The sequence below is a fragment of the Mastacembelus armatus genome, chromosome 9 (assembly GCF_900324485.2).
Source record: "Mastacembelus armatus chromosome 9, fMasArm1.2, whole genome shotgun sequence".
NCBI classification, from domain to species: Eukaryota; Metazoa; Chordata; class Actinopteri; order Synbranchiformes; family Mastacembelidae; genus Mastacembelus; species Mastacembelus armatus.
Genome location: NC_046641.1, coordinates 17,313,818 through 17,337,588, shown reverse-complemented (window position 1 = coordinate 17,337,588; position 23,771 = coordinate 17,313,818). Strand labels below are relative to the sequence as shown.

At 41.2% G+C, this 23,771-nt stretch overlaps 3 protein-coding genes across 3 annotated transcripts; 2 read left to right on the top strand and 1 right to left on the bottom strand.

Moving 5' to 3' along the window:
* Positions 1 to 1,750: 1,750 nt before the first annotated feature.
* LOC113138884 (RNA-binding protein MEX3B-like) lies at positions 1,751 to 7,281 on the bottom strand. The gene is made up of 5 exons (XM_026321711.1): positions 6,507 to 7,281; positions 5,258 to 5,496; positions 5,038 to 5,083; positions 3,086 to 3,873; positions 1,751 to 2,619 (listed from the first exon to the last, which is right to left on the bottom strand). Exons 1-5 carry the CDS (start codon positions 7,141 to 7,143, stop codon positions 2,212 to 2,214), a joined length of 2,118 nt encoding a protein of 705 aa, XP_026177496.1. The 5' UTR covers positions 7,144 to 7,281; the 3' UTR covers positions 1,751 to 2,211.
* A 1,176-nt stretch (positions 7,282 to 8,457) lies between these two features.
* On the top strand, positions 8,458 to 12,377 carry tmed7 (transmembrane p24 trafficking protein 7). Its single transcript, XM_026322382.1, has 4 exons — positions 8,458 to 8,525; positions 8,816 to 9,021; positions 9,746 to 9,991; positions 10,577 to 12,377. Exons 2-4 carry the CDS (start codon positions 8,863 to 8,865, stop codon positions 10,811 to 10,813), a joined length of 642 nt encoding a protein of 213 aa, XP_026178167.1. The 5' UTR covers positions 8,458 to 8,525; positions 8,816 to 8,862; the 3' UTR covers positions 10,814 to 12,377.
* A 345-nt stretch (positions 12,378 to 12,722) lies between these two features.
* On the top strand, positions 12,723 to 20,639 carry fem1c (fem-1 homolog c). Its single transcript, XM_026321980.2, has 6 exons — positions 12,723 to 14,061; positions 16,580 to 16,749; positions 16,876 to 17,064; positions 17,350 to 17,861; positions 18,325 to 18,501; positions 18,645 to 20,639. The coding sequence occupies exons 1-6, from the start codon at positions 13,518 to 13,520 to the stop codon at positions 18,907 to 18,909; spliced, it is 1,857 nt and encodes a 618-aa protein (XP_026177765.1). The 5' UTR covers positions 12,723 to 13,517; the 3' UTR covers positions 18,910 to 20,639.
* Positions 20,640 to 23,771: the final 3,132 nt, after the last annotated feature.

The window sequence follows — 23,771 nt, the reverse complement described above, 5'->3', positions numbered from 1 at the left end:
GTACCTTTCTTCACTTTTCAGGAAGAGGAACAGATGAAAGCAGGGTGGTGGTGGTGGTGGTGGAAGGGGGGAGGGGGGTCAAACTGTGTCTAAAGTCCTAGCTACTGAAGTAGTATGATTATGGTATGGGAAACACTGTGCTTAGTGGTGCACAGGACAGTAACCAATGAGCTAATAAAGCTCTGTAACTAAAACCCAAGGAGTTGAATTTATTTAGTGCTTCCTCCAGTATTTAAAACACTGGGATGATTTTTGCATAGGCCTGGTTGACAAGTTGTAAGATTAAATAAAAACCAAGTAAAGTGATGAGTGGCCTTCATCTCGCTGTTTCTCGAATAGTTTTTCCTGACTGCTTACCAATAACACAAAATGGCTGTGATGAGATAGCCACAGGGTGGAGCAGTTCATGAGAAAAAACAGCCTGTCTACAGCAGTCAGCTACAGTCAGCAGCCTGTCTACAGTACAGGGATTTATTCCAGATTGCAGCTTTCTAGATAGTAGTTTTGTAGAATATCAGCTCTTTTGGCTCCCTGGTTCGGTACAAGTAATTAACACTTATACCAGCTACAAAAGTGACTGCAATACATGGGAGGAGGAATGTTACCAAAGGTACAAAGCAATGCACGTCTTTCTAGCTGAAAACCTGGAACACAGCAACTGTGTTCCAAAACAAAGACATAATGCAGATATAAGCAGAAATATAAAATAAAGAGGGAAAAGTATGAAAGGAAAATACATGGGAGTGTTTGATGTTAATGAGATAAAGTAGTAGGTGCTAAATACTTCTGGCTCAACAAAATAGCACATAAAAGAAAGCATCCCTGTGATATAAAATTATTGTTCCAACAAGATGCATTTAAAAGACTTAACTCTGACAAAAAAAAAAAAAAAACATTAAGACTTCTGTCTGTCAGCTTGTGTTCTTCCAAGCCAAGATTTGGATTTGTAGATACTGTTATCACTTAATTAGAGGCTTTGAAAAAAGGCCACAAGTTTGTTTTAAGACAGAGCAACATTGTGTGTCCGCCGAACCGCTCGATTCTTTTTGTTTGCTCAGAACGGAATTAGGCACAAGTTTTCCGTAAACAGTTTTTTGTAAGTAGAAATGGGAAAACAACGTGGCGATACTGAAGTGGCACAGCATCCTGGTACTCCACACAAAAAAAAAAAAAAAAAAAAAAAAGTTGCCCACTTGTTTATTCTTGTGTGGGAAAGAAACCTGTGGCAAAAAGATGCTGCCACTGGAGTGTGTTGTGGGTTTGGACCACTTGATTTGAAAACCACCTGTGGGTGTGTTGGTATGCATATCAATATTTTGTTAATATTAGGGGTAACCAAAAACACTGATTTATAATCTTGAGCAGGTAAACATATGTGTTGAAAATAGCACAGACTTGCTTCACTAGACTGCTGATTACCTCAATTAATTTTAAAGATTAAATTACCTAGGATATAATGGCATTATCCTAGGATAATGCCGCTTGTTTATATCGAATTGAGTTTACTGTAGTAGGTCTTCAAATTATGCAGTAACCATATCCATAGGTGTGACTTTTATGTAATGCAAATATATGTAAGTATAGTTTCCTGCCTTAAACACAATAACTGAGAGGCTAAGGGGCTGGGCCATATTTCAGCACATTAAAAACAACTGTAGCTGTAGAGGATTGAAAAAAAAAAAAAAAAAAAGACTAAAACTCACAGGTACACCCAAAATGTTGATTCAAAAGCAAAAATTATGCATCTAACAGAATTCCAAAGAAATTTTAAAAAAGTTTAACAAAATACCGTTAGGTCAGAACTCGTAACCAGATGTTTCAGGGAGAAGAAAATATAAATCCAAATCTTGAGCAAATATATATATCCCACCCCACCCAATGCTACATAGAGGATTTTAAACCCTCCTATTGATCAATCAGTCAAGGTATAAGACTTCACGATAGCAGGCACATGAACAGGCAAAACACCCTAACCTATGCCCTAAATACAGATCAATCCTTAATTACCTATTCTTCCATACTTTTTTTAAACACCATCATGGACAAAACCAAGGTACAGACACAACTAGACACTAATTTGGGGTGACTTTTGTAATTTCCCTCAAACATTATGAATTGGAAGTGTTGGGGAGGCTGATTCATTATCAGCCATCAAGGTAAACCTATTAAAAAAATAAATAAAATTTAAATTTAAAAAAAAAAAAAAAAAAATCACATGTTACGGAGCTGAATGGCCTGTGTAACTGGGGACAGGCACACAGGGCACACAGCTTCTAGACCCTGGCATATCTGGGTGGCACAATCTAGACAGAAGAGGTTATGGCCACAGGGAACCAGTGCAGCGATCACCTGGTTATCCATGCAGTGGATGCATATCTCCTGTCCTCTTGCTGCTGATCCGAGCCCCAGTCGATAAGAGAGGGAGGATTCAGGAGGGGACGAAGAGGAAGCTGTGCTTTCACTGGAGGAGGAAAAGGCTGAGCTGTAAGAGGGGAACCTGTGGGCATCGAGGCTCCCAGCTGAGCCAAAAGGCCCTCGAACACGCTGGGCCTGAGGGTGCTCCAAGGCTTCTGTCCCAGAGAAGGTTGGAGAGAGACGAGGTGTCCCAGGCTGACTGGTCTGAAAACATTGACAAGTCATTATATGACTAAGACCATAAAAATATAGCATCCTAAATATAACTTTCTTAACATAATGGATGACTGTTGAATGTTTTTAAACTGTCAGTCTCACAGCACACACCCAGATCAGGGTTTGCATGGGGCTGTGACTCAATGCAATAAGCTAGAGTAGGTCACAAGCTTTGTGTACAGTGACACAAGCATGTATGTCACCATTGATATGACATGGTCCTCATTGGTTTCAGTTCATCAAAACTGACATACAGGCACATGCCTGTAAAGCAGATATGACTCTGCCAACTGGAAATATTTCACCTTCCATAAACACTTATCCTAAATTTGTCTACAGAAAAGAATTAAAAAGAAGCAGAAGCTATCACTCAAGTTGCTGTTAACTATGGGATGTTTCTTTTCTGTGTGCACAGGAGGCCACAGGCTCCATACTCCTTATGAATTTCACATACCTGAGGATGAAAAGCATCAAAGCCTTGGAAGGGTTGGTGGTCCACGAAGGGACTCCAGATGTGTGGCTGTGCAGCAGAGTGTGAGGCTTGGGCAGTGGAGATGGTTAATGGGTCAAATCCTGAGGAGGGGCTGCCACCTCCCAGGCTGGCCAGCTCTTCAGACCCCACAGGAAGAAGGCTCTCGCCAAACCAGAAAGCTGTATTGCCAGCACTGCTACTGCTGCTGCTGCTGCTGCTGCTGCTGTTGTTGTTGTTGTTGTTGTTGTTGTTGTTGTTGTTGTTGTTGTTGTTAGCATTGGCATTAAATGGACAAGTCGGGCTGAAATCAGGGCGGTTACCATTCCCACTGCCATAGAAAGAGTCAGCTGAGCTGGAGCCACTGCCCAGGGAACTGGAGCTGTCGTTGCGATAGGTGGAAGACATCCTGACACCACTGTTAATATTGCTATTGATTCGCTGAGTACCACTGACGCTAACTGGCAGCAAGCCAACACCACCCGGTGATGAAGTACCTGCACGAAGCCACCCAGCCTCGCCCACCCCAACTGGTGTTGCTGAACTCTCAAAGCTGACGTCTGTCCCGTTGAATTGAAAGTCATTGTTGTCTACACCTGGGGCCTCGATACTCCCGCTGCTTCCAGTGCGGAGAGCGATGTGAGCCTCGATCTCCTCCCTAGCCCGGTCCACATTCTCTGGCATTCCTGTCACCTCGAACACTGGCTCTTTGTCACGACTTGGTGTCACAATGTAAGTGTGAGTCTGTTGCTGAATGCGTTTGATGGTTGCCCCTAAAAGATATGACAAACCAAAAACCCTTGTCAGTCGAACACAAAATATAAATAACGTCTCTGGTCACATGGCTACACAAACGTTGATGGTACACATTTAAAAATCAGCTTGACATAATATGACCACTCTTAAAATATATAGTATACACACACGATATATTACATGTGGAAGCAAAGTATAACTAAGTATCAAGAAGAAAAGAATATTAATAGAATAGTGCTGACTATTAGAAATTCTGAAGAAAACTCAAAACACATCGGTCTATCTCAGTGTCACTTCTTAACTACAGCTTGACCCAACTACATCAAGTTGACAAAATAGCCCAAGCAGATTTATTACTCAAGACAGCACAAATACATTAACAGTATTATAGATTTTCAGGAATTACATATTTTTTCTAACAATAAAACTGGAAGAAATATAGTTGTGCAATAACTGCAGTAACTGCTGTCTGTACGGGTGACTCAGCTGGCTAGAGCACATGCCACCTAACCACAGCACCATGAGTTTCAGTCTAATGTAGAAACTTCCAAAGGTCAGTATGATATATTAGAAACAGACTGGATGAGTTACATTACTTTTTGACATATGGCTTATCTGTAACCATTAAAATTCACAAGCACAGAAATCCAAGCATCCATTCACAAAATGCATGTGTCTCAATGAATGTGTTAACATAAAATAATAAATATAATAATACACACTACCTCTTCTTTCTGTGACACAGAGATATCTCACTCTTCTCAAATTTGTTGACGCTTCTGATTTGTTATCTCACCCTGTGCAGCCTGATGACACATTGCTGAGAACTGCAGCACTTTACAATTCAACCCCGGTCTTTCTGACACAGAGGTGTTAATGCCAACGGGTAAAGGGGTTAAATACTCAGAGAAAAATGTAACTGAGCATCTTAAAGCTCTTTCAGAAGCTGTAAGCAACTAGATAAAACTCTTATCCCCCACATTTTTACACTTTGGATTTGCTTGTGTATGTGGGCAAACACTAGTCCCTAGCTATATTTGCTAACATGTATAAGCTATTTGTTTTTCCACTCACAAAAAAAAACAATAACAACAACTCAACATCAAAACAAAGCTGAAATCTTATGAAGACCAAAGACTGGAGCAGACGTTTTTAAAATACCATATGGATTAAAGACCTACCTTTGGGACCCACAACCAGCCCAACAACACGATATGGTACCCGCACCTGTAGGGTTGAAATGATATGGCATAACTATACACATATAACACAGAAAACACACACGCACAAAAAACACACACAAGCATAGAGAATTTCCTATATAAAGCAAAATGTTACTGGTTGGTAATACACACACACCTGCCATTTCTTTAACACTGATTAATACTATGACGTGCTGACCTGGATAGTTGTCTGTCCAGGTAGTGTGGGGGCCCCTGAACCGGTTACAGCAGTCAGAGGGCCCGCTTTGTTTCGAGAGGCTCTGATGAGGGAGAAGTGCTCGGCTGCAGACAGAATCTCCCTCTTGGCCGTGGCCACATCTTCCTTGCGCCCCGTCACAACAAAGACAGGCTGCTCGCCCCTCACTGGTGTCTTAATGTAGGTGTTGGTCTTGGCACGAAGTGCCTTAATCTTACAACCTGTCAGGGGGCAAGTTAAACACAGTCAAAGAATGAATCTACACATCTACTATCATTATGGAAGAGCTAAAAATGATCATGTAAAGACAGTTTAAGCTTCCAGTCACTAATGGTTATAGATTAAATATCCCTGTGTGCAGTGGTTAGCAGTCCCACATCATTACCAGAGCCATTTCCTGTTGTTGTTGTCAACACTGCAATCTGTGCACCCTCCCCCAACTAACGCTAGTCCGAAACACGACATAATAACACTCTCCAAGCATGCCATCGGGCTCTGTAAAGTTCATGTAAAAGACCAGATAAAGGCGTTGGGCATCTAAGAAAAGCCACTCGTGTTTTGCAGAACCCAGATGTCACGGAGCTGACTTTAACCCACAGCTGATGTGGCAAGACAATGGTGACCAACGCGCTGCGTGAAGAAACAAACAAAAAACAACAAAAAAAACACAGGCTCTCTGCCAAAAGCAAACACCCGTAACACAAACGAACTGTCCAAGAGAGAGGACACGGGAGGATCTGCTGTTTGATAGAAAACTTGTGTCAAAGTTTGATGTCAAAGTTTTGTTGAAGGTTTTGGGCGAAGGTGTAGCTGACCCAGTTAGGAGAAGGGCTAAGCTAGCTAGATGGTTTGAGGCTAACGTTACCTGGAGGAGCTAAAACCAGTTTGCTTAGCGAATTAAAAATGTTCCGCGTAAGACTTAAAACTGTATTATAACTGTAATATGCTTATCAAATGTTAGCCGACGATAACTATAAAAAATAACGCGTAGCGTTACACGTTGCTATTATGGGTGACAATGAGTTAGCTAACGTAAAATAAACAATTAACCTTATTGACAAGTATTCTGCATTTTTAATATTTTATGTCGTAATCATAGTTTCTTGCATTTACTACCCTCTTGTTATTCTGATTTATTTTACTCGTTTTATTGTTGTCTGGACTAACGTTAGCTACATAGTTTCATCGGTTTAACGTTAGCGTTAGCTACTGAAAGGCACCGACCACTCACCCTGTCTCCCGACAATCTCGGCGACGTGCTCCGAGCTCGGCACGGCCACACACTCGGTTGTGTTCACACTCTTTCGCCGAGTCAACAGCGAAGGCTCGGCCTCGTAGCCCGGCTCCCCGTACACGCCGGGCGGGAGCATCGCCATGCTGCTGACTGGTGGTAGGGCGCTGCCGCCAATCCCAGCTTCATCACGCTCGTCTCCGCTGTACAACAGAACCGTCTCGACGTGCGACGGCTCCATCCCGGACGGCATTACGGAGCCACCGGGACCCGATGGGAGGTGCTGATGGCGGTGGGCCTGCGCCAGTAACGAGCCGACGTTATCGGTGCAGCCCGCGGAGTCGGCGGCTACAACTTCTGCTTCTTCGTCTTCAACCACTGCTGTTACGTTCCCTTCATCTCCCGAGGATGGCCGATGTAGGGGCAGGGGCTTCAAGTCTAGGACTGTACCGAGGAGGCTGAAATGAGAGACCGAGGGAAGCTGTTGGTGAAAGAAGCTCTCGTCTGCTTGTTCGGGGCTTTGGCTTTGGATGCCGTGGTGCTCCTCACGGCCCATACCGGCGAAAGCGTGCACTAGCGGCGGTGGGAGCTCGGACTCTCCGTCTTCGGTCTCCAGCAAAGATGTGCTACTTGGCATGATGCAAAACTTTTATGCTGTCGTTTAACGGCGATCAAATAGTTACCTAAATCTAATTTGCTTTACAAAACACAAATACAAAGCGACCAGCGCCTGTTGGTTGAAATGTGTAGCTTTTGTTTTGTCTCCCAGCTCTCCATGCAGCCTTCCCTGCACTGTAATCTCGTACTGCTGAATCACGCGAGAGTCTTTTTTTTTTTCTTTTTTTTGGGTCAAACGTGTATTCACGAGTGTCAGAAAGAGGCAGTCAATGCGCATCATGCGGGGAAGGAGCGCAAAAACGATAACTGATCATAAGTCCTTATGTGTGCCATGCGTTACACACTATGACGATCTGATTCAGTGATCCCCCGGAATAGATATAGCTGTTGTGGTGTTTACATGTTGTAGGACAGAAATTCCCCAACTGTTTTAAGGACAAAATTACACACAAAATTACAAAAGGACCAACTATCTTTTCTGCAGGTGGACCAGTGGCATCTCAGGTGCAAGCAGAATGAGGCTGAAATACATCAGAGCAGCCAGTTCTATGCCAGATTGTTTGAGAAAACAACTCATCCCAGCCGCTATTTATAAAAAAAAAAAAAAAAAAAACCAAGAGATCCACTACTGTAGGTCTTTTATCTCTGCTTCTATGAGGCACTGTTCTCAGTTGTCCACAACAACCCCTGAATGTACACTGTAAATCAGTCATTGTTCAACTTGATTCTACTTATAAATATACCCATGTGACACTACCAGTTTTCATGTTTTTTTTTCTTTCTCAAGCTACAAAAAAAGAAGAGAGTGGAAAACATGTTTATATTTAGGAGCCAGCATTTTGCAGCTGTTTTTAATATATATAATAAATATAGAATTGATATTGTATCTGTAAATAGTGTATTACTCATTTATCTTTGCCTAAAAACAGCTCCAGTTCTCCAAGATAAACTTTATTCCAGACAACTGGCCACAAGCATCTTGGAGAACGTGCCACGTATAACGTATAACTTTTGGCACTTCAAAGAACTTGTGTCAGAACTGGAGACTTAAATAAAATGATGGTTGATAAGATTCTGTGCATCAGTGACTGAAATAATTTGAGATATTTTTCTATACATTTCCAATATTCATGATATTATGTACGTGAACTCTCCAACACAGCCTAATTTAACACAGCCTAATTTTGTGGCTCAACCTGCTCAACAACAGCCACGTTGGAGTGTGTTGAAGAAGGAAGATACACTTCCCCACTATTCGGACATGATCTCACAAAGCCCCGCCTCTTCTTATTTGACCAATCAGAGAAAGAAGGGGGCGGACTTTTACGGATGACAGCCAATGACGTGTGACATTTGTGATACGTTTGTTAGCTTTAGTCGCATCCGGGTGAGCACTTTGAGGTGAGTAGCTAATGCTGACTGGGACAAAACAATGAATTAAGAAATGTTAATGTTTAAATTTACTTTAACTTCAGTAACGACGAATATAACCACAATACACGAAAGTGCTAGTAGTTAAAAAATGTTACAAATGCCAAGTTGCTTTCTGACTAGAAAATATAAAGGCCAGCTAAGCTAGTTAGCTTAAAGCTAATAGCTTGTCGCTGAAATGTCCGGGTTTGCTTTGTCACCATATTCACCACCCTGAGGTTGAGCATGGTGTGTTTGACTTTTAGTCTTTGTTTCCACAGGTCTGCTCAGTTTTTTACTTTGTAACCGCTGGCTCTCGATCTGCAATATGTACGGATCCTTTCGGGTGCTGCTGCAGGTGCTGTGGGCCCAGATGCTCTGTGGCTGGGCGCTGGGCTCCGAGCTAACTTTTGAGCTGCCAGACAACGCCAAGCAGTGTTTCTACGAGGACATCATCATCGGCACGAAGTGTACACTGGAGTTTCAGGTGTGTGGGGCTTCTTTAAGCCCAAAGCTCAGCCTCATCAGGCATATTTATTATGTAAAGGACAATTTTTTAAATTTTCATAGAGTTGAACAGAATCCACACTGTTTTCTTGATGGCAGGTTTAACAGATTTAATGCTCTAAGGCTTGGACCAGCTATCAGACTGATGAATACATCTATTTAGCGCTTAGGATTTTTTTAAATGTTTAATGCTGTGTTAATTAATCTTGTATGAGCCCAGTGGGTTTATATACTGTTCTACTACTACTATGTACGTCTATAGAAATATTGCGCTAGAAACATGATTTTTATTTACATTATAAATATATGAATTATACATATTTACATATAAAGCTACATAAAGTGCTGTTTTCTGGTTTGTTTCTGTTGTTTTGTTCAAGACATAATTCTGGCTTTATACCAGTGGGTGTACAGCATAGCTGTACTCAGTTGTATTTATTTATTTTTTTATTACACATTTATTTTTTTGTAAGAAGCAGGAGCACTTATTTCAATGGAAACAGGTTACCTACATCTGCCATAGAGAGAGCAGTACTTGGCCTTTAGCTCTCATTGGATTCATTTTTAAATACTTCATATTTGGTTTATGTTTTGTCCACATTGTCTGCCCCACTGTCGCCACAGTTTATAGTACCACAAAAACATATTATTGTATTGTATTATGTAGAAAAAAACTTCAAGCTTCTATCCTTATTATTTCCCAGGTGGTGACAGGTGGTCATTATGATGTGGACTGCCGTTTGGAGGACCCAGATGGAACTACACTCTACAAGGAAATGAAGAAACAATATGACAGTTTTACTTTCACAGCAGCTAAGAATGGCACCTACAAATTCTGCTTCAGTAATGAGTTCTCTACTTTCACGCACAAGACAGTTTACTTCGATTTCCAGGTTGGTGACGACCCTCCACTTTTCCCCAATGAGAACAGAGTCACTGCTCTCACTCAGGTGAGTGTGAAATTGTGTGTCTGTTTAATGTTTGAATGTTTGTTTTTGAATGTTGAATGTTAGGGATGCATTGACCGCAGATGTTAAGTCTGGGCTTTCGCTGGTCCACTAGAGAACGGTCAGAGACTTTTTTTCAGGCACTCCAGTGTTGACTTGGCTGTAGAACCCAAGAACATAGCAGTCCCAGTGTAGCACTGTGACATTCATATAAAGATCCACCTGCTTTGTGCTTTTCTTTTTGGGGGGGCAGGAAGTTGTGTTAACAGGGCACCCACCCCTCCACATAAATGGTAGGGGAAACACTGCATTGTGTTGTGGAAATGTTGCTTCAGCCCCAGGCCATGTGCATTCTTCACCAGGTTTTCTTTAAAGTTTTCTCTGAAATTGTTGTCATAGTTCAACCCACATTAAACTGTTAAAGAGGTTGACCCAGCTATTGTGAAAGGCCTGTCTTTGGCACTAGCTCATTATCTATTAGTGCTTGAGCGTTAAAATCTACTTGTTGTAAATTTATCATTACTTCCCAGCCACTGTCAAACTGTATTATATTGACCTTAGCTTTAATTTTTTTAAAACTATTTCCAGATGGAATCAGCCTGTGTGTCCATCCATGAGGCCCTGAAGTCGGTCATTGACTACCAAACACACTTCCGCCTCCGTGAGGCTCAAGGACGCAGTCGGGCAGAGGACCTCAACACACGTGTTGCGTTCTGGTCCATTGGAGAAGCCATTATCCTTCTGGTGGTCAGCATCAGCCAAGTGGTCCTGCTGAGAAGCTTTTTCTCTGACAAGAAGACCACTACAACACGTGTTGGATCATAACAGTCTCTGAGCTCTGTGATCTGATTCAACACTTCCTTTATCTGTAAATGGGTTTGTGTGCATGGAGTGAGTAAGAAAAGCAGTGCTGATCTCAAAGTGGTTCATATCAAGCTGCCGGATCATACAATCTGACATGTAATCCATGTTCAGCACTGCTTTTCTTAGACTTTATGCAAATGAGTGTTGACAAAAAGAGGTTTTATGTGTTTAAAATGTTATTGAGGTGTAAAAGAAAACAACCTAGGAAAGGCAGGAGACAGTTCAAGCACCTGGTCTTATAGTTGAAGCAAACCTGCAGTAGTGATATTTGATATAATTTCAAAATGTGTTTTGTATTTTATTTGTGTCCTTTTCTGCGCCCATTATCTCTTACAACCTCTTGATCTGTTCCATTTTTCAGCTCAAATTGTGCACTGAATTAACCAGGGGAGTTCTAAGTAAACATAATGTAAAGGTGCTGCAGATTTGTGTCCTTATCTGCAAGACATTGGATCTCTAAAACCAGCAAAACCTGCAAGACAAAGGGTGCTTTCCCCCAAAGATTGCATTCAGTTATGAGAAAAAACCTGTTGCATCTTTCTTTATTGTTATTAAACCTCACTATATGGAGTGAGAAAGACTAGGTATTGTGTGTGCTTTTATCTGTTTTGTTATTGGAACAGTGTGCTGTACAGAGTAAGCCATCCTTTAATATTAGATTGAAAATTACAAACAATTTTGTTGATTTACTGCAGTGCCAGTTCCTTCCTTAAATTAAAGTCAGATTTCACATTTTAAATTGCATTCACATAAATGCAAATTTTGGGTATAATGTTTCATTTGGTAACATGGACGAATTATTGCCTAAAAATGTTACAATTACAAGTAGCGCCTTCTTTATTACACCTTTGTGACTTGGTGTGGGAGGTCAAAGAGATATAACCAATGCTATTCATGTTTGAAAATAACACACTGTGTATTAACTGGCAATGCCACCAGTGTAAGTGCACAGACTTGTTATAAAAACTCTTACTGGTTCCTTTGCAATGTTGTTATTTCTGCCTTTACTGTCTAAAGAGTCACAACTTATTTATCTTGTGGGCTAAAATTGTCATCTTGCTTTTATAGACCACTGTTGTAAATTCATACTTTGCTACATATCACATGAATATAAAACAAGCTGGGCTGTAGTTGTAATTTGAAATTCACGTATTGATGGTCCATTTTAAAAAGGAAGGACGATTCAGCCAACCTAAATCAAATGTCTGCAGTGGTTTTGGTCTTTCCACTGTCATTTTTCATTTTTGTTTCAGCAGATTCAATCAGTAATACTCTGAAGAAAAACATTTGAACAATACTACTGATAGTCTTTCTGTCATTATTTATTGCTTTCCAAACAAGATCTGAAATTCAGAATTAACTCTGATCAGAAAAAGCTGAAACATGTATAATGTGGCCAAGTTCTGTAGTATTTTCATAGTTTGTTTGCAGTGTTGGCAGTTGACGCATCTGTATTTTGGACCCAAATTTAGCGGAACCTGTTAAGTTATTGGGATGGTTGAATAAACTTTCTCTTAAAGTCTCAGGGTGTGCATGTATTTAATCATTAAATTAAATTTAGTGAGGAATGACGTTTCAAGATAAGACCTCTAGTCGTGTTTATTTTGTCCTGTAGGGGGTGGTATAATCACGGACATCACACATTATTTATTTAGTTACCAGGACAAACACCGAGGAGGAATTTCTTTTTAGGTTGCTTGCTATTTTCATTGTATCAAGGTTTTCAAAAATAGAAGATCAGTGTGCTAATCCAACAGTTTCATCTCTGTTGTTTTTTATTGGCAACCGACCAGTCCGCCAGCTCCGGGATTGGTTGTTTACACGTCAATCACTCGCCCCAGCCGAGAAAAAAAGACTGTGTTGCGTTTGCGATTTGACAGAAACTGAGTCGTGATCATCCGGTCGAGCCGTGGGTGGACAGCCTTCCCTATTTACCTTCCCCTTCGCTGAGATTACTGTCGTGCCAGCTTGCTGAGTGGCTACATGGACGGCTACTAGTCTCTGTTTTGGGGGTAACGTCCTTTCAGTTGCTTCTCGGTGCGTGTGTGGGGAAGAAAAACCGCTTGGATATCGGGGATTTCCTTGTGTGGCCGATCGAGAGCCCGAGCGTCGTTTTCCCAGGCTAAGCTAACACCAGCTCGGCGTAACGGGTGGGGGTGGATTTCTACGTCTCGGCCCTCGGAAAGCGAATATAAATAAGGTCTCGGGAGTATGTTTGGGAACAATGTCAAGCGCAGGAAGCAGATGTAATGGAGGAGAGCTTCACGGAGCGGAGGAAATGTCAGTGGATGAGTGTCGGTTAGCGACCAATGAAGAGGTGTAAAGTACCGAGCGAAGACTAACGTTAGCTGAATTCATCGAGGAAGTTGGTAGCCACGTTGCTAATTCGGCGATAAATGTAACGTTAGTACTAAAACGCCGAAGTTGCTAATAGAGTTACAGGTTAATCCAAAAATCTAGTTGTGCCAAATTTTAAAAGTTAAAGTTTCTAAAGTAGCGAATTGCAGCGAGCTTCTTTTTTTTTAAAGCAAAACGTTACTGTTAGCTAGAAAGTCGGAGCTTGTTGTAAACAAAGGGTCCAGAGCGTCACCTGTCCGCGGCAGCCTTGCACCTTGTCTCACGGACACACTCTCTTTTTTGTTATTTAGCAGTGAAACTCTCCGAAATGGATTTAAAGACAGCCGTGTTTAACGCAGCCAGGGACGGCAAGCTGCGGCTGCTCCAGAAACTCTTGGAGAACAAAGATGGACACGAGGTGACCAAGTTGATGGGAGAGAAGACGAACGGGGCCACCCCGCTCCTCATGGCCGCCCGGTACGGCCACCTGGACCTGGTGGAGTACCTCCTGGAGTGCTGCTGCGCTCCCGTTGAGATCGGCGGCTCGGTGAACTTTGACGGGGAAACAATCGAGGGAGCTCCCCCTCTTTGGGCCGCCTCCGCGGCGGGTCACCTAAAGGTGGTCCAGTCCCTGCTGGGACACGGGGCTTCTGTCAACAGCACGACTCTGACCAACTCAACCCCCCTGAGAGCTGCCTGCTTTGACGGGCACCTGGACATTGTTAAATACCTGGTGGAGCACAAGGCCGACCTGGAGGTGGCCAACAGACACGGCCACACGTGTCTCATGATTTCCTGCTACAAGGGACACAAGGAGATAGCTCAGTACCTGCTGGAGAAAGGTGCAGATGTCAATAGGAAAAGTGTAAAAGGTGAGTGGAGATATCAGCAACAACTAGCTGGCCTCCTTTATTCAGTTCATCCCTGACCCTCAGATAAGAAACTGGGTCATTCTCCAGATTTATGTATTTCAGTGTTTTAATATAGTTTTAATTTTCTGTTTCACAGTAGACTAGGCCTGTTGTAAGGGATATTATAGTTATCTTCCATAGCTCATAACACATTTGTTTCCAGAAAAATAAAGAATAAACAAGGGTTATATTGTAAACAGATACAATTCCCTCACAGGTGATTGTATATGGAGACTTTACAACCTTTAGAGTTCAATATTATGGCACTCTAATTTCAAACATTTCCATCTGAAATGACTCAACAGATTAACATGAGGTTGTGGTTTCACAATGGAAAGTTGTAAGGCTGACTACGTCAACTTGGACATGTCTGTGGGTGTGTCTAAAACTTTTTTTTTTTTTTTAAATCTTAAATCAGTGGTCTTTTATAAGATAACAAATTACACCATTTTGAATTGCTTGAGTAGGAAGATATTAAAGTGATAACCTGATTTAAATGATTTTGTTTCAGACACTGTTGCTGTAGTTATGCTAGAAGGCTGGAAAATGTATATTCTTGCCTCTTCATTGAGCATAGCAGCTATATCTGGTTTGAATTAGTATTTGTTGCAGTGGATTTAAAAAGTAAGGATATTTATATTTACACTGTGTGTAGTTATTTGTAGGGAAAAATATCCAAGCATCTCAAACCACTCCTGCATCACAGCCCACTTCTCCTGTGACTATCTGTAAACTCAGTGTGCTGAGAATGCAGTGCTGCAAATTTCATTCATGACATCAACATCCAAAACACTGAAGTTGAGAAGTTGTCCTGATGAGTAGAAGAGCACATGTGTATCTGTTGCACAAACTCATGTACCTAAAAGCAGGCTTGACAGCATCATGCTTGCCTGTTCTTCAAACTATCACCTTCCTGTAACAGCTGAACCAACAAGAAGGCAGGAAGGATAAGATGTGTAATATTAGATTTGAAGTTGTAAATTTCCAAAAACAATGGACATCCTGCTAATGGAGAAAAGGAAGCAGTCCCCCCCAGTTTTGTTTGTGGGTTTATCACCCAGACAAGCAACACCAAGATATTATGTATTATATTTTATATTAAAAACTACTGATGTTTATTGATTGCAACACTTTCTCAAGGAGAAGCTTCCATGTTTGGTGACAGCTGGCTTTGAGGAAGGCCCAATAAAGGCATTTTGGTGAAGTATAGCTACATGGAAATTAAATTGTTTAATATTCCTTTGGAGCAAACCTTATTTACCATGATATCTGTGGAAAAAAACACGGACTGTATAATCACCTGGCCAGTTAAAATCGCATAGACAACAAAACCATAACACACCATATTTTATTATGTGTGGTGCACTGTTGCCCTCAAAGTTTTTTGTCAAGAGTTGGCTTGGATTAAAAAAAAAAAAAGTGAATCAGTTCTGGCAGTAACTGAAGACGATAAACAATTGTTGGTCCCTGACTAACTCTGTTTGGTCTCGTCTGCCTGAGTATGGCTCAGACTTGGTGTTAAGGGAGCGGCCATTCTAGAGGCAAATGAAAGTGGCATGAAGTGTTACATGGAAACTTACATAAAATGTTATGAATGTGTGTTATAATGTGTTGAATTGATTTACTTGAAGGCATTTTATTTGTATGTGTGTATATACACACACACACACATATATACATATACATATATATATATATTATTGCTTTTAACTTGATGGAGTCAAATGAGTCACTTATTTTAGCAGACAAGACAGTCTTTGGTTTAATAGTCTTCCACCAATAGACTTTTGCTTCCATGTTACAATATGCATTACTCTTCCTTATGTCCCTGAGCTACTTGTTAGTAAATCATATTTGTTTATCACAATTCTTTATATGATCTATTATATTTTGATCACTGTGTCCTAAATCACAGCCCCACCAAGTTTCAGCTGTGGAGTGAGACACTATTAAGTGCAGGATTTTGTGCAAACATGTCACTGTGTTGGGAAGAAAGTTTTTTTTGTTCAGTTTAGAAATAATTATAAAGGTTTTCCACCCTGTGTGGGCCCAGGTTTGCAGCAGCTGAGCTGACATCTCCCACTGGAAACCTTCCGTTCTGCAGACTTACCCATAAAAGTTCATGTTAAAGCCATAGACCATGGAAGTACATACTGTTAGCATGGCACATCTCACCTAACTGGGTTGAGTTAGTTCCGAACAGTCGGTGCCTCTGTGGCAGAATCCACAGTAATTTGGATCATTAACCGATCTGTATTTTAAATATCTTCAAAGTAAAAGGACAATGTGCTGTGTGTGTGTAAATGCCCTTTGAGCTCTTGTATAACCATTTACTCTATTTAGAAATAATTATTTTAGCACATTTGATCCTGAATTCTGGCCAAGCCTCTGTTGTGGTAATGCTATGTTTGTTGTGTTCTCATTGATTATAAATAATACAGCCCACCTTAATTTTAAAATGTGTCCTCTCTGTTCACAGGCAACACAGCGCTTCATGACTGTGCAGAGTCAGGCAGCCTGGAGATCATGCGGATGTTGCTGCAGTATGGAGCTTCCATGGAGCAGGATGGCTACGGCATGACACCCCTTCTTTCTGCCAGTGTCACAGGCCACACTAACATTGTAGACTTCCTGACAACACACCAGCAGGTCAGGCTGTCACTTATAAAATGTCTGCATAAATGTTTGTAAGCCTATGGTTATGATGTTGTTAATCTATGAAGTATTTATCTTGGGGAAATTTTAAAAAAACAACAACCCTTTGGTCATCTGTAGACAAGTGCCATGGAGCGCATCAATGCCCTGGAACTTTTAGGAGCCACATTTGTGGACAAGAAGAGAGATCTGCTCGGAGCTTTAAAATACTGGAAGAGAGCCATGGACCTCAGGCATATGGACAGTAACAATATAGTCCATAAACCTGAACCCAAGCAGCTGATCATGGCATACGACTATGCCAAGGAGGTGAGTCTGTCTTTGTACTTATGGGAAAAAAATGTGAGCGTTTAGTATTGGAGGTATAGGCTGCAGACTTGTGCATTTACTGTGAATGAATAGAATGAAGAAATCTACAAATCTTTGTTTCACAAAGGAAAAAAAAAAAACAGACCAATGAAAATGGATCATTATGTACAGAGCACTTACTGCAGCAGTCAAATGTCATATCTGTTGTGTTGTTGCTTCTCACAAACCTGATTTTATGTACACTGAAAGCCTCGCATCGTTTCCACCTTCAAATCTTCTTCGTAGGTAACAAACACAGAAGAGCTGGATGGACTGATATCTGACCCAGATGAAATGCGCATGCAAGCTTTGCTCATCCGCGAGAGAATCCTCGGCCCTCAACATCCTGACACTTCTTACTACATTCGTTACCGAGGTGCTGTCTATGCTGACTCTGGGAACTTTGAGCGCTGCATCAATCTGTGGAAGTATGCACTGGACATGCAGCAGAGCAACCTGGACCCCCTCAGCCCCATGACCGGCTCCAGCCTGTTGTCATTTGCTGAGCTCTTCTCCTTCATGCTGCAGGACAGGGCCAAGGGGCTCCTCGGGACATCGGTGTCATTTGAAGACTTGATGGGGATACTTTCCAAAAGTGTGTTGGAGATTGAGCGGGCAGTTAAACAAACTGGATTGATGCCTCCTGATCCTGCACAGCTCAGCAAGGCCCTGTCGATCATCCTGCACCTCATTTGTCTTTTGGAGAAGGTGCCATGTACTGAAGAACAAGATCACTTTAAGAAGGAAACTATCTATAGGTGCGTTTCTGTTTAAAGCATTTGCGTGGGCAATAGTTTATCTTCTGTGAGGGGAAAATCAGCTGTAATAACCTAAGCAGTCTTTAAATGTTGATTGGGGCCATCTTGTGTGTCTGTGCATGCAATACAAAATGTGGACCTTTTAAGTGACTGAATTTCTTTGACCTCTTTTCTGGAAATGGCTTTGTCCTCTCTAATTTTGCTTTGTTAGAGGGAGCTTGTAAGAGTTTAGGGCACATTTACAGCCATCTTTCCGCTAAGAAGAGGATGTTGATCAAACTGAGCCATCCATCTTAACCTCTGCCACTCTGCCTTCTCTGAATTTATGCTAAAGAACCCTCACATGATGTCTGTGTCAAGTCCGGATTCAGTTGGGAAATTGTAGTGTAGCAGCATTGTGCTGTTGCTATGCTGTATGTTGTTCGTCCTGACTGAAAAGTCATCATCCTTTTTGCGTTGTCAGGTTCCTGAAGCTCCAGCCGTGTGGTAAGAACGGCTACAGTCCACTACACCTGGCAGTCGACCGCAATACTACCTGTGTTGGCCGCTACCCTGTCTGCAAGTTCCCTTCTTTCACAGTCGCTTCCATCCTTCTTGAGTGTGGGGCAGATGTTAACAGCCGAGATGAAGATGACAACAGGTCTGTTTTGTTTTGGGGTTTTTTTTTCTTTTTAAATTCTACTCTTGTTTCTCTTTCACTCAATAGATTTTAGTTTTTACATATATTTATCATAGATAATAAGCAACCTTTTTCTCCTGTCAATATATCTGTTCCCCCTTCAGCCCCCTCCACATAGCCGCATCAAATGGTCACCCTGACATCATGAACCTGCTGATTTCCTGCGGGACTCACTTTGACAGTACCAACGCCTTCCAACAAACGGCCTGCGACCTCCTGGATGAGAAGGAGCTGGCTAAGAATGTCATCCAGCCCATAAACCATACCACGCTGCAGTGCCTCGCCGCCAGGGCCATCATCAAGCACAGCCTCAACTACCGGGGAAACATCCCAGAGAAACTAGAGGCCTTCGTCTTGCTCCACAGATAATGATCAAAAAGGAGTAGAGGGGAATGCATGGATGAACAGAGGTTGGGGTGTGAATGCATCGCTTGAACTGGATCATTATAGTTCAACACCTGACCCACAAGGTGTTTGAAGAGCTGAAAGACATGGTTTTGTGGGTTAGGTTTGCAAATTCAAACTATTTGGAGAGTATGAACTTGAAGATCTGTGTGCACAAAAATGTCCTCAATAAACCAGGATGGACTAAAAATGATCCAAGTAAATGGAGGAATGAATGGCCATTTTCTTCCACTATTTGCTCTTTCATGGAGCCATTGGTGGTCACAACCTGGTCTGTGGGGATGCATCAGGAGGGGATTGCAACATCGACAAACACAGTTGTATTTCTAGATAAACTGAGCAAGGGGTTTACATATTTTTGCTTTAGGAAAATTTGATTTTTTTTTTTTTTTTGCATATTCCATGCTATTTATTGAATGAAACTTGAGAGATTTTTCTCCATGCTGGCTTTAACCTAGCCTCAACTTTGCCTGCTTCTCTCTTCTCAAAACAAGGGTTGAGGCAATTCTACATATGCTGGGACTTCAGGTTATTTTTCATTTGTCCTATCACTGTTGCCAACTGTCATGGACCCTTCCTTTAATCATCATTGGGTTAAATTTTTTTTTTGTACCCTAGAATACATTTACTGTCATGCAAATCTGGGTATCTGCCAAGTGGTGTGGATTTTAGACTCACTTGTCGTTCCCTCTTTAGTGTACAACAAAGCTTTACAAGAAGGGTTTAATGTGTGTATGAACACCCTAAGTGCTTTATTCCTTCTATGCACAGGCTAGGCTGTTGGAAAGAGAGACTGTTGCATTCTGTGCCGGCACTTGTCTGTGCAATATCTCATGAGTTTTTGTGTTTACCTCATTGCTGGCGTTTCCTTCAATATCCTCCTACTTCAGTTAAAGGGAGGAGGTGCAAAACTATTGATAATTATAGCTTGTCGTGGGAATGATTTTGAGTGATTGTGTATGTGTCGTGAGTGTGCGTGCCACATGATGAGCTTCTTGTATGCAGAATGTTTTTGATCGTACACAAATGATTGAGGAGAAGAATTTGGTGGAGTAGAGATTCCATAATGCACATGGCTGCCACTGGTAAATTACAGCGGCCATACTAAACCATCTACAACCGCTGGAGTGTGCAGGCTTGTACGCAGACGTGACCTCTTAACATTCATGTATGGGTAACATTTAAATGCCATTGTTCTTTCATAACCTTTATCAAAAAGAAAGGGTCTGGGGAGATTACCAACATTGACCCATTGTGCATGTGCAGCAGCAGCAGCATATCAACCAACCAATCACAGCATAACTTCTCATGAGAACTAGACTCCAAACTAGATGACAGCTAGGATAGTCCTGCGCATTTTGTACAACTGTCGTCCAATTGTATGAGAACTGAAGACACAAACAAGTGGGAGGACACCCTGACATGCAGAAAAGTAAAGCTTTGCGAGTTACCTTGTTTGCACATTAGCTTTAGAAGTGTGGGTTGAAAAAAAGGGCTTTTCATGATTCATAGGATTTCATAGTGCAGTCTATTTAACCTGACAGTTCAACAACAGACATGGAAAATGTATGAGGACACCCAGGGCAACTTGATTTGAACCTGCACTTTACTACAGTGGAGTTTAAGATTTGATATGGCATTAATCAAGTTCATGTCTTAATAACCAGTTTGACAATAAACTCATGTTGCACTTGTCTCATTGTCCAAATATCTTTATTTCCTTATTCTTCTTGTTTAAGGCAAATTTTGAGGTGGCTGAGTTGCTGCTGAGTCTTTTAGTAGTCCCCAAGTGTCTCCATTTCAATTTTAATTGGTGCCAATTATCCAATGGCTAAATGGGATAAAATACAGTCAAACTGCATATGTTCTTTCAATTGATAAAAAGATATTTCCTAGGAGAAAGGGTTGCTTTATTATATTAATATCTTACTGATATTAATATAAGGGTATTCAAAGACATGACTAATGTTTACAGAACGTTTCATGGGAGTATACTATTAGTTATACATTATCAAAAGTGGTCAATATGCTGTTTAAACAGTGTAGAGAACCTTGTTCAGTTGAATAAAGAACATGTCACCGAAAAGACATAATTACCACCATTAGCTAGCTTTCTTGTGACCAGTTGGTTTTGCTTCTTTTCTACGTCTTTACTCTTAGTATTCTCCTTTTGCATTTACAAACTGGTTTGAGTCCACACTCCTGCTGCTTTTACTGCAGAGTCACTGAGAGGTGGAGTCATTCCAGATACATGAACTGTGAGCATGTACACTGAGGACTGCTTGAACTGAAATGTGTCCAGAGAAACTCTTGACATTGCAGGAAGTGTTGCTCATGCTGTGCATCGCTTCCAAGAACTGTCCCAATTAAATTAAGATATTACAATAACTTAAAAAATAAAAACAGTTTTTCACTGGTAAATCAGTGCACATGATCAATATGTTTTTGTTTCATCTGGCATCACACACAGTAAAGATAAAATGGTTAAAAGGAATTTTTTTTTAAAAAATGAAACACGTGATCTTTGAAGGAGAGATGTCTCAATGGCACATTTATTACAATGTATCACAATCCCAATGGAAATAGGTCCCTTTCCTTTCTTACAGTGAAGATAAAATCACCTGCTTCCTCCACACGTGCAGCAGTAATCAGACCCAGAATCTGACACTGATCCGGACTGCCCTGGAATTAGTCACTTACAGCTTCTCTAGGAAAACAGAGTAGAGATTTCATAACAGTTTACCGTCAAGTCCATTTTGAGATCTGTAAACAAAGAGTTTGTAAACCCCTGGGGACCAGGAATCTTTAAAAACACAAAGCCATTTAAAACCATACAGTGGAGTGTTACTCTAATAGTATATGCTGACAGAAACAGGACTACATGTCATTTTGCATCTGAACCAAGAGCTGAGCTGAGAAAAATCAGTTAGGAGAAAAAGAAAAGAGACAAAGTGGTAGATGGGGTGTTTTTGGTCATGCTTTTGAGTTCATGTGGTTTACTGGCAGGGCCTCCCTGAGGAGTGTCATTAAACTATGCTGTTTTGCTTCATCATAAACCACGCCCAGGATTACCTGTTAAAAATAGCACAGATATTATAAGGCGAAGGAGAACACGTTTATTTTTATCTAGTACGAGGAGTAGCATACTACTACGAACTATATCAGTTGGAAAATCATTGTCAGATTCACATCTGTGTAACTCTTCTTTCAACCTGTCATGTCATTTGTGAAAGCTTAGTTAACCAGCAGGAACCTGTTGACCTGTCTCACTGACAGTAATTGTGAAGTATATAGTGCAGGTGTTGCATGTGCTTAGAAGAAGAAATTGAGGCTTGTCACAGCACTGTGTAAAAAGTGAGTTTAGCCCAACTTCACTTAAACCGGCACTGGAGGTTAACATTGCCATCAGCTCTGAGTCGAACGAGATGTTGACATACTGAAGGAGAGATTAAAATGAGGGAGAAAGGAGCAGAGATGAAATGAGGAAAGTCCGCTTGTACACTGGGATGACTGTGTGTATAAAAGCCATATTTTCTAGAAAAATTGTCACCTCAGCAGGGAGGAGGTGTACTGAGTCAGAAGGTTGCCCATGAAGTCCCAGCTATGGAAGCTGGTAAGAATCTACCTTGTTCAAATATATTTACGTGATCGGCCCTTATAACCTCTAGTCCAGCCCACACTAACTGTCAAAAGATCTCATCTTGAAACAATTGAAACAAGTCCTTGTTCTGTGAAAAAATACATTTTGAAGATACAGATCTGGTGGAAACTTTCCAAAGCTATTTTAACATAATACTAAATTCCCTCATTTCATTACTATATGTCTGCTGCTGATGTCTATGAAAGAGGGAAATCCCTGATAACAACATTGCAACTGGAAGATTTGACTTGCCTGAAACCTTGATTTGGCTTAAAGGTTCAATGGTCCATGTGTAAGATGTAAAGCAATCTATTAGCAGAACTGAAATATAATATTTATAAATATGTTGTTATTGGTGTGGAATCACTAGAAAATAACAAGTGTTGCATTTTCTTAATCTTAGAATGAGCCTTTTAAATCTACATAGGAAGTGGGTCTCCTTTCATCGAGGCAGCCATGTTGTGGCACCATGTTTCTACAGTAACCCAGAATGGACAAAACAAACACTAGCTCTAGACGGAATTGTGTTATGTTTGAAAGGCTCAGACTTTTGCATTCTGCAGTGTTACCACTAGATGAAGCTCAAATTTTCACATTTACCTCATTTTAAACATGATTTTGAACTGATTTTTCAGAAGTCTGCTACAGAAAAGTACATTTCCAACATGGAGCAGTGGCTAGCACTGCTGACTCACAGCAAGAAGGTTCTGGGTTTGAATCCCATTTAACCCTGGGGCCTGCATGTTCTCCCAGTGCCTTTTGTTCTGCATACTCTGGCTGCTTCCCACAGTCTAAAGCTATGCAGATTCAGGTTAGGCTGATACATATGGAGCATTGTGTTCTAACCTAATTAATGAGCAAGTTAAGTTGACAAAGACACAAATACAGTGTGGAAACGTATATGACACAGGCTTCACATTATGGCTTATTTTGTGGCCTTTTGGCAGGGCTGTGAGCTCAGCCTACTTCTCTCCTGTCTATATTTAGGGCTGAATAATGCCCCATTGGAAAGCTGTCCTACATTACACGTGCTCTTCCATCTCCAAATACCTACAGGTGAAGTCAGTCACCAGACAACTCTCCTTTCCCCATGTCCTTATTTGCCACTGTCTGTCTACAAGTGCCACTCACCCCATATCATTTCGGCTCAGTCAGGTTTCATGGACATTACAGACCAGAAGAATAA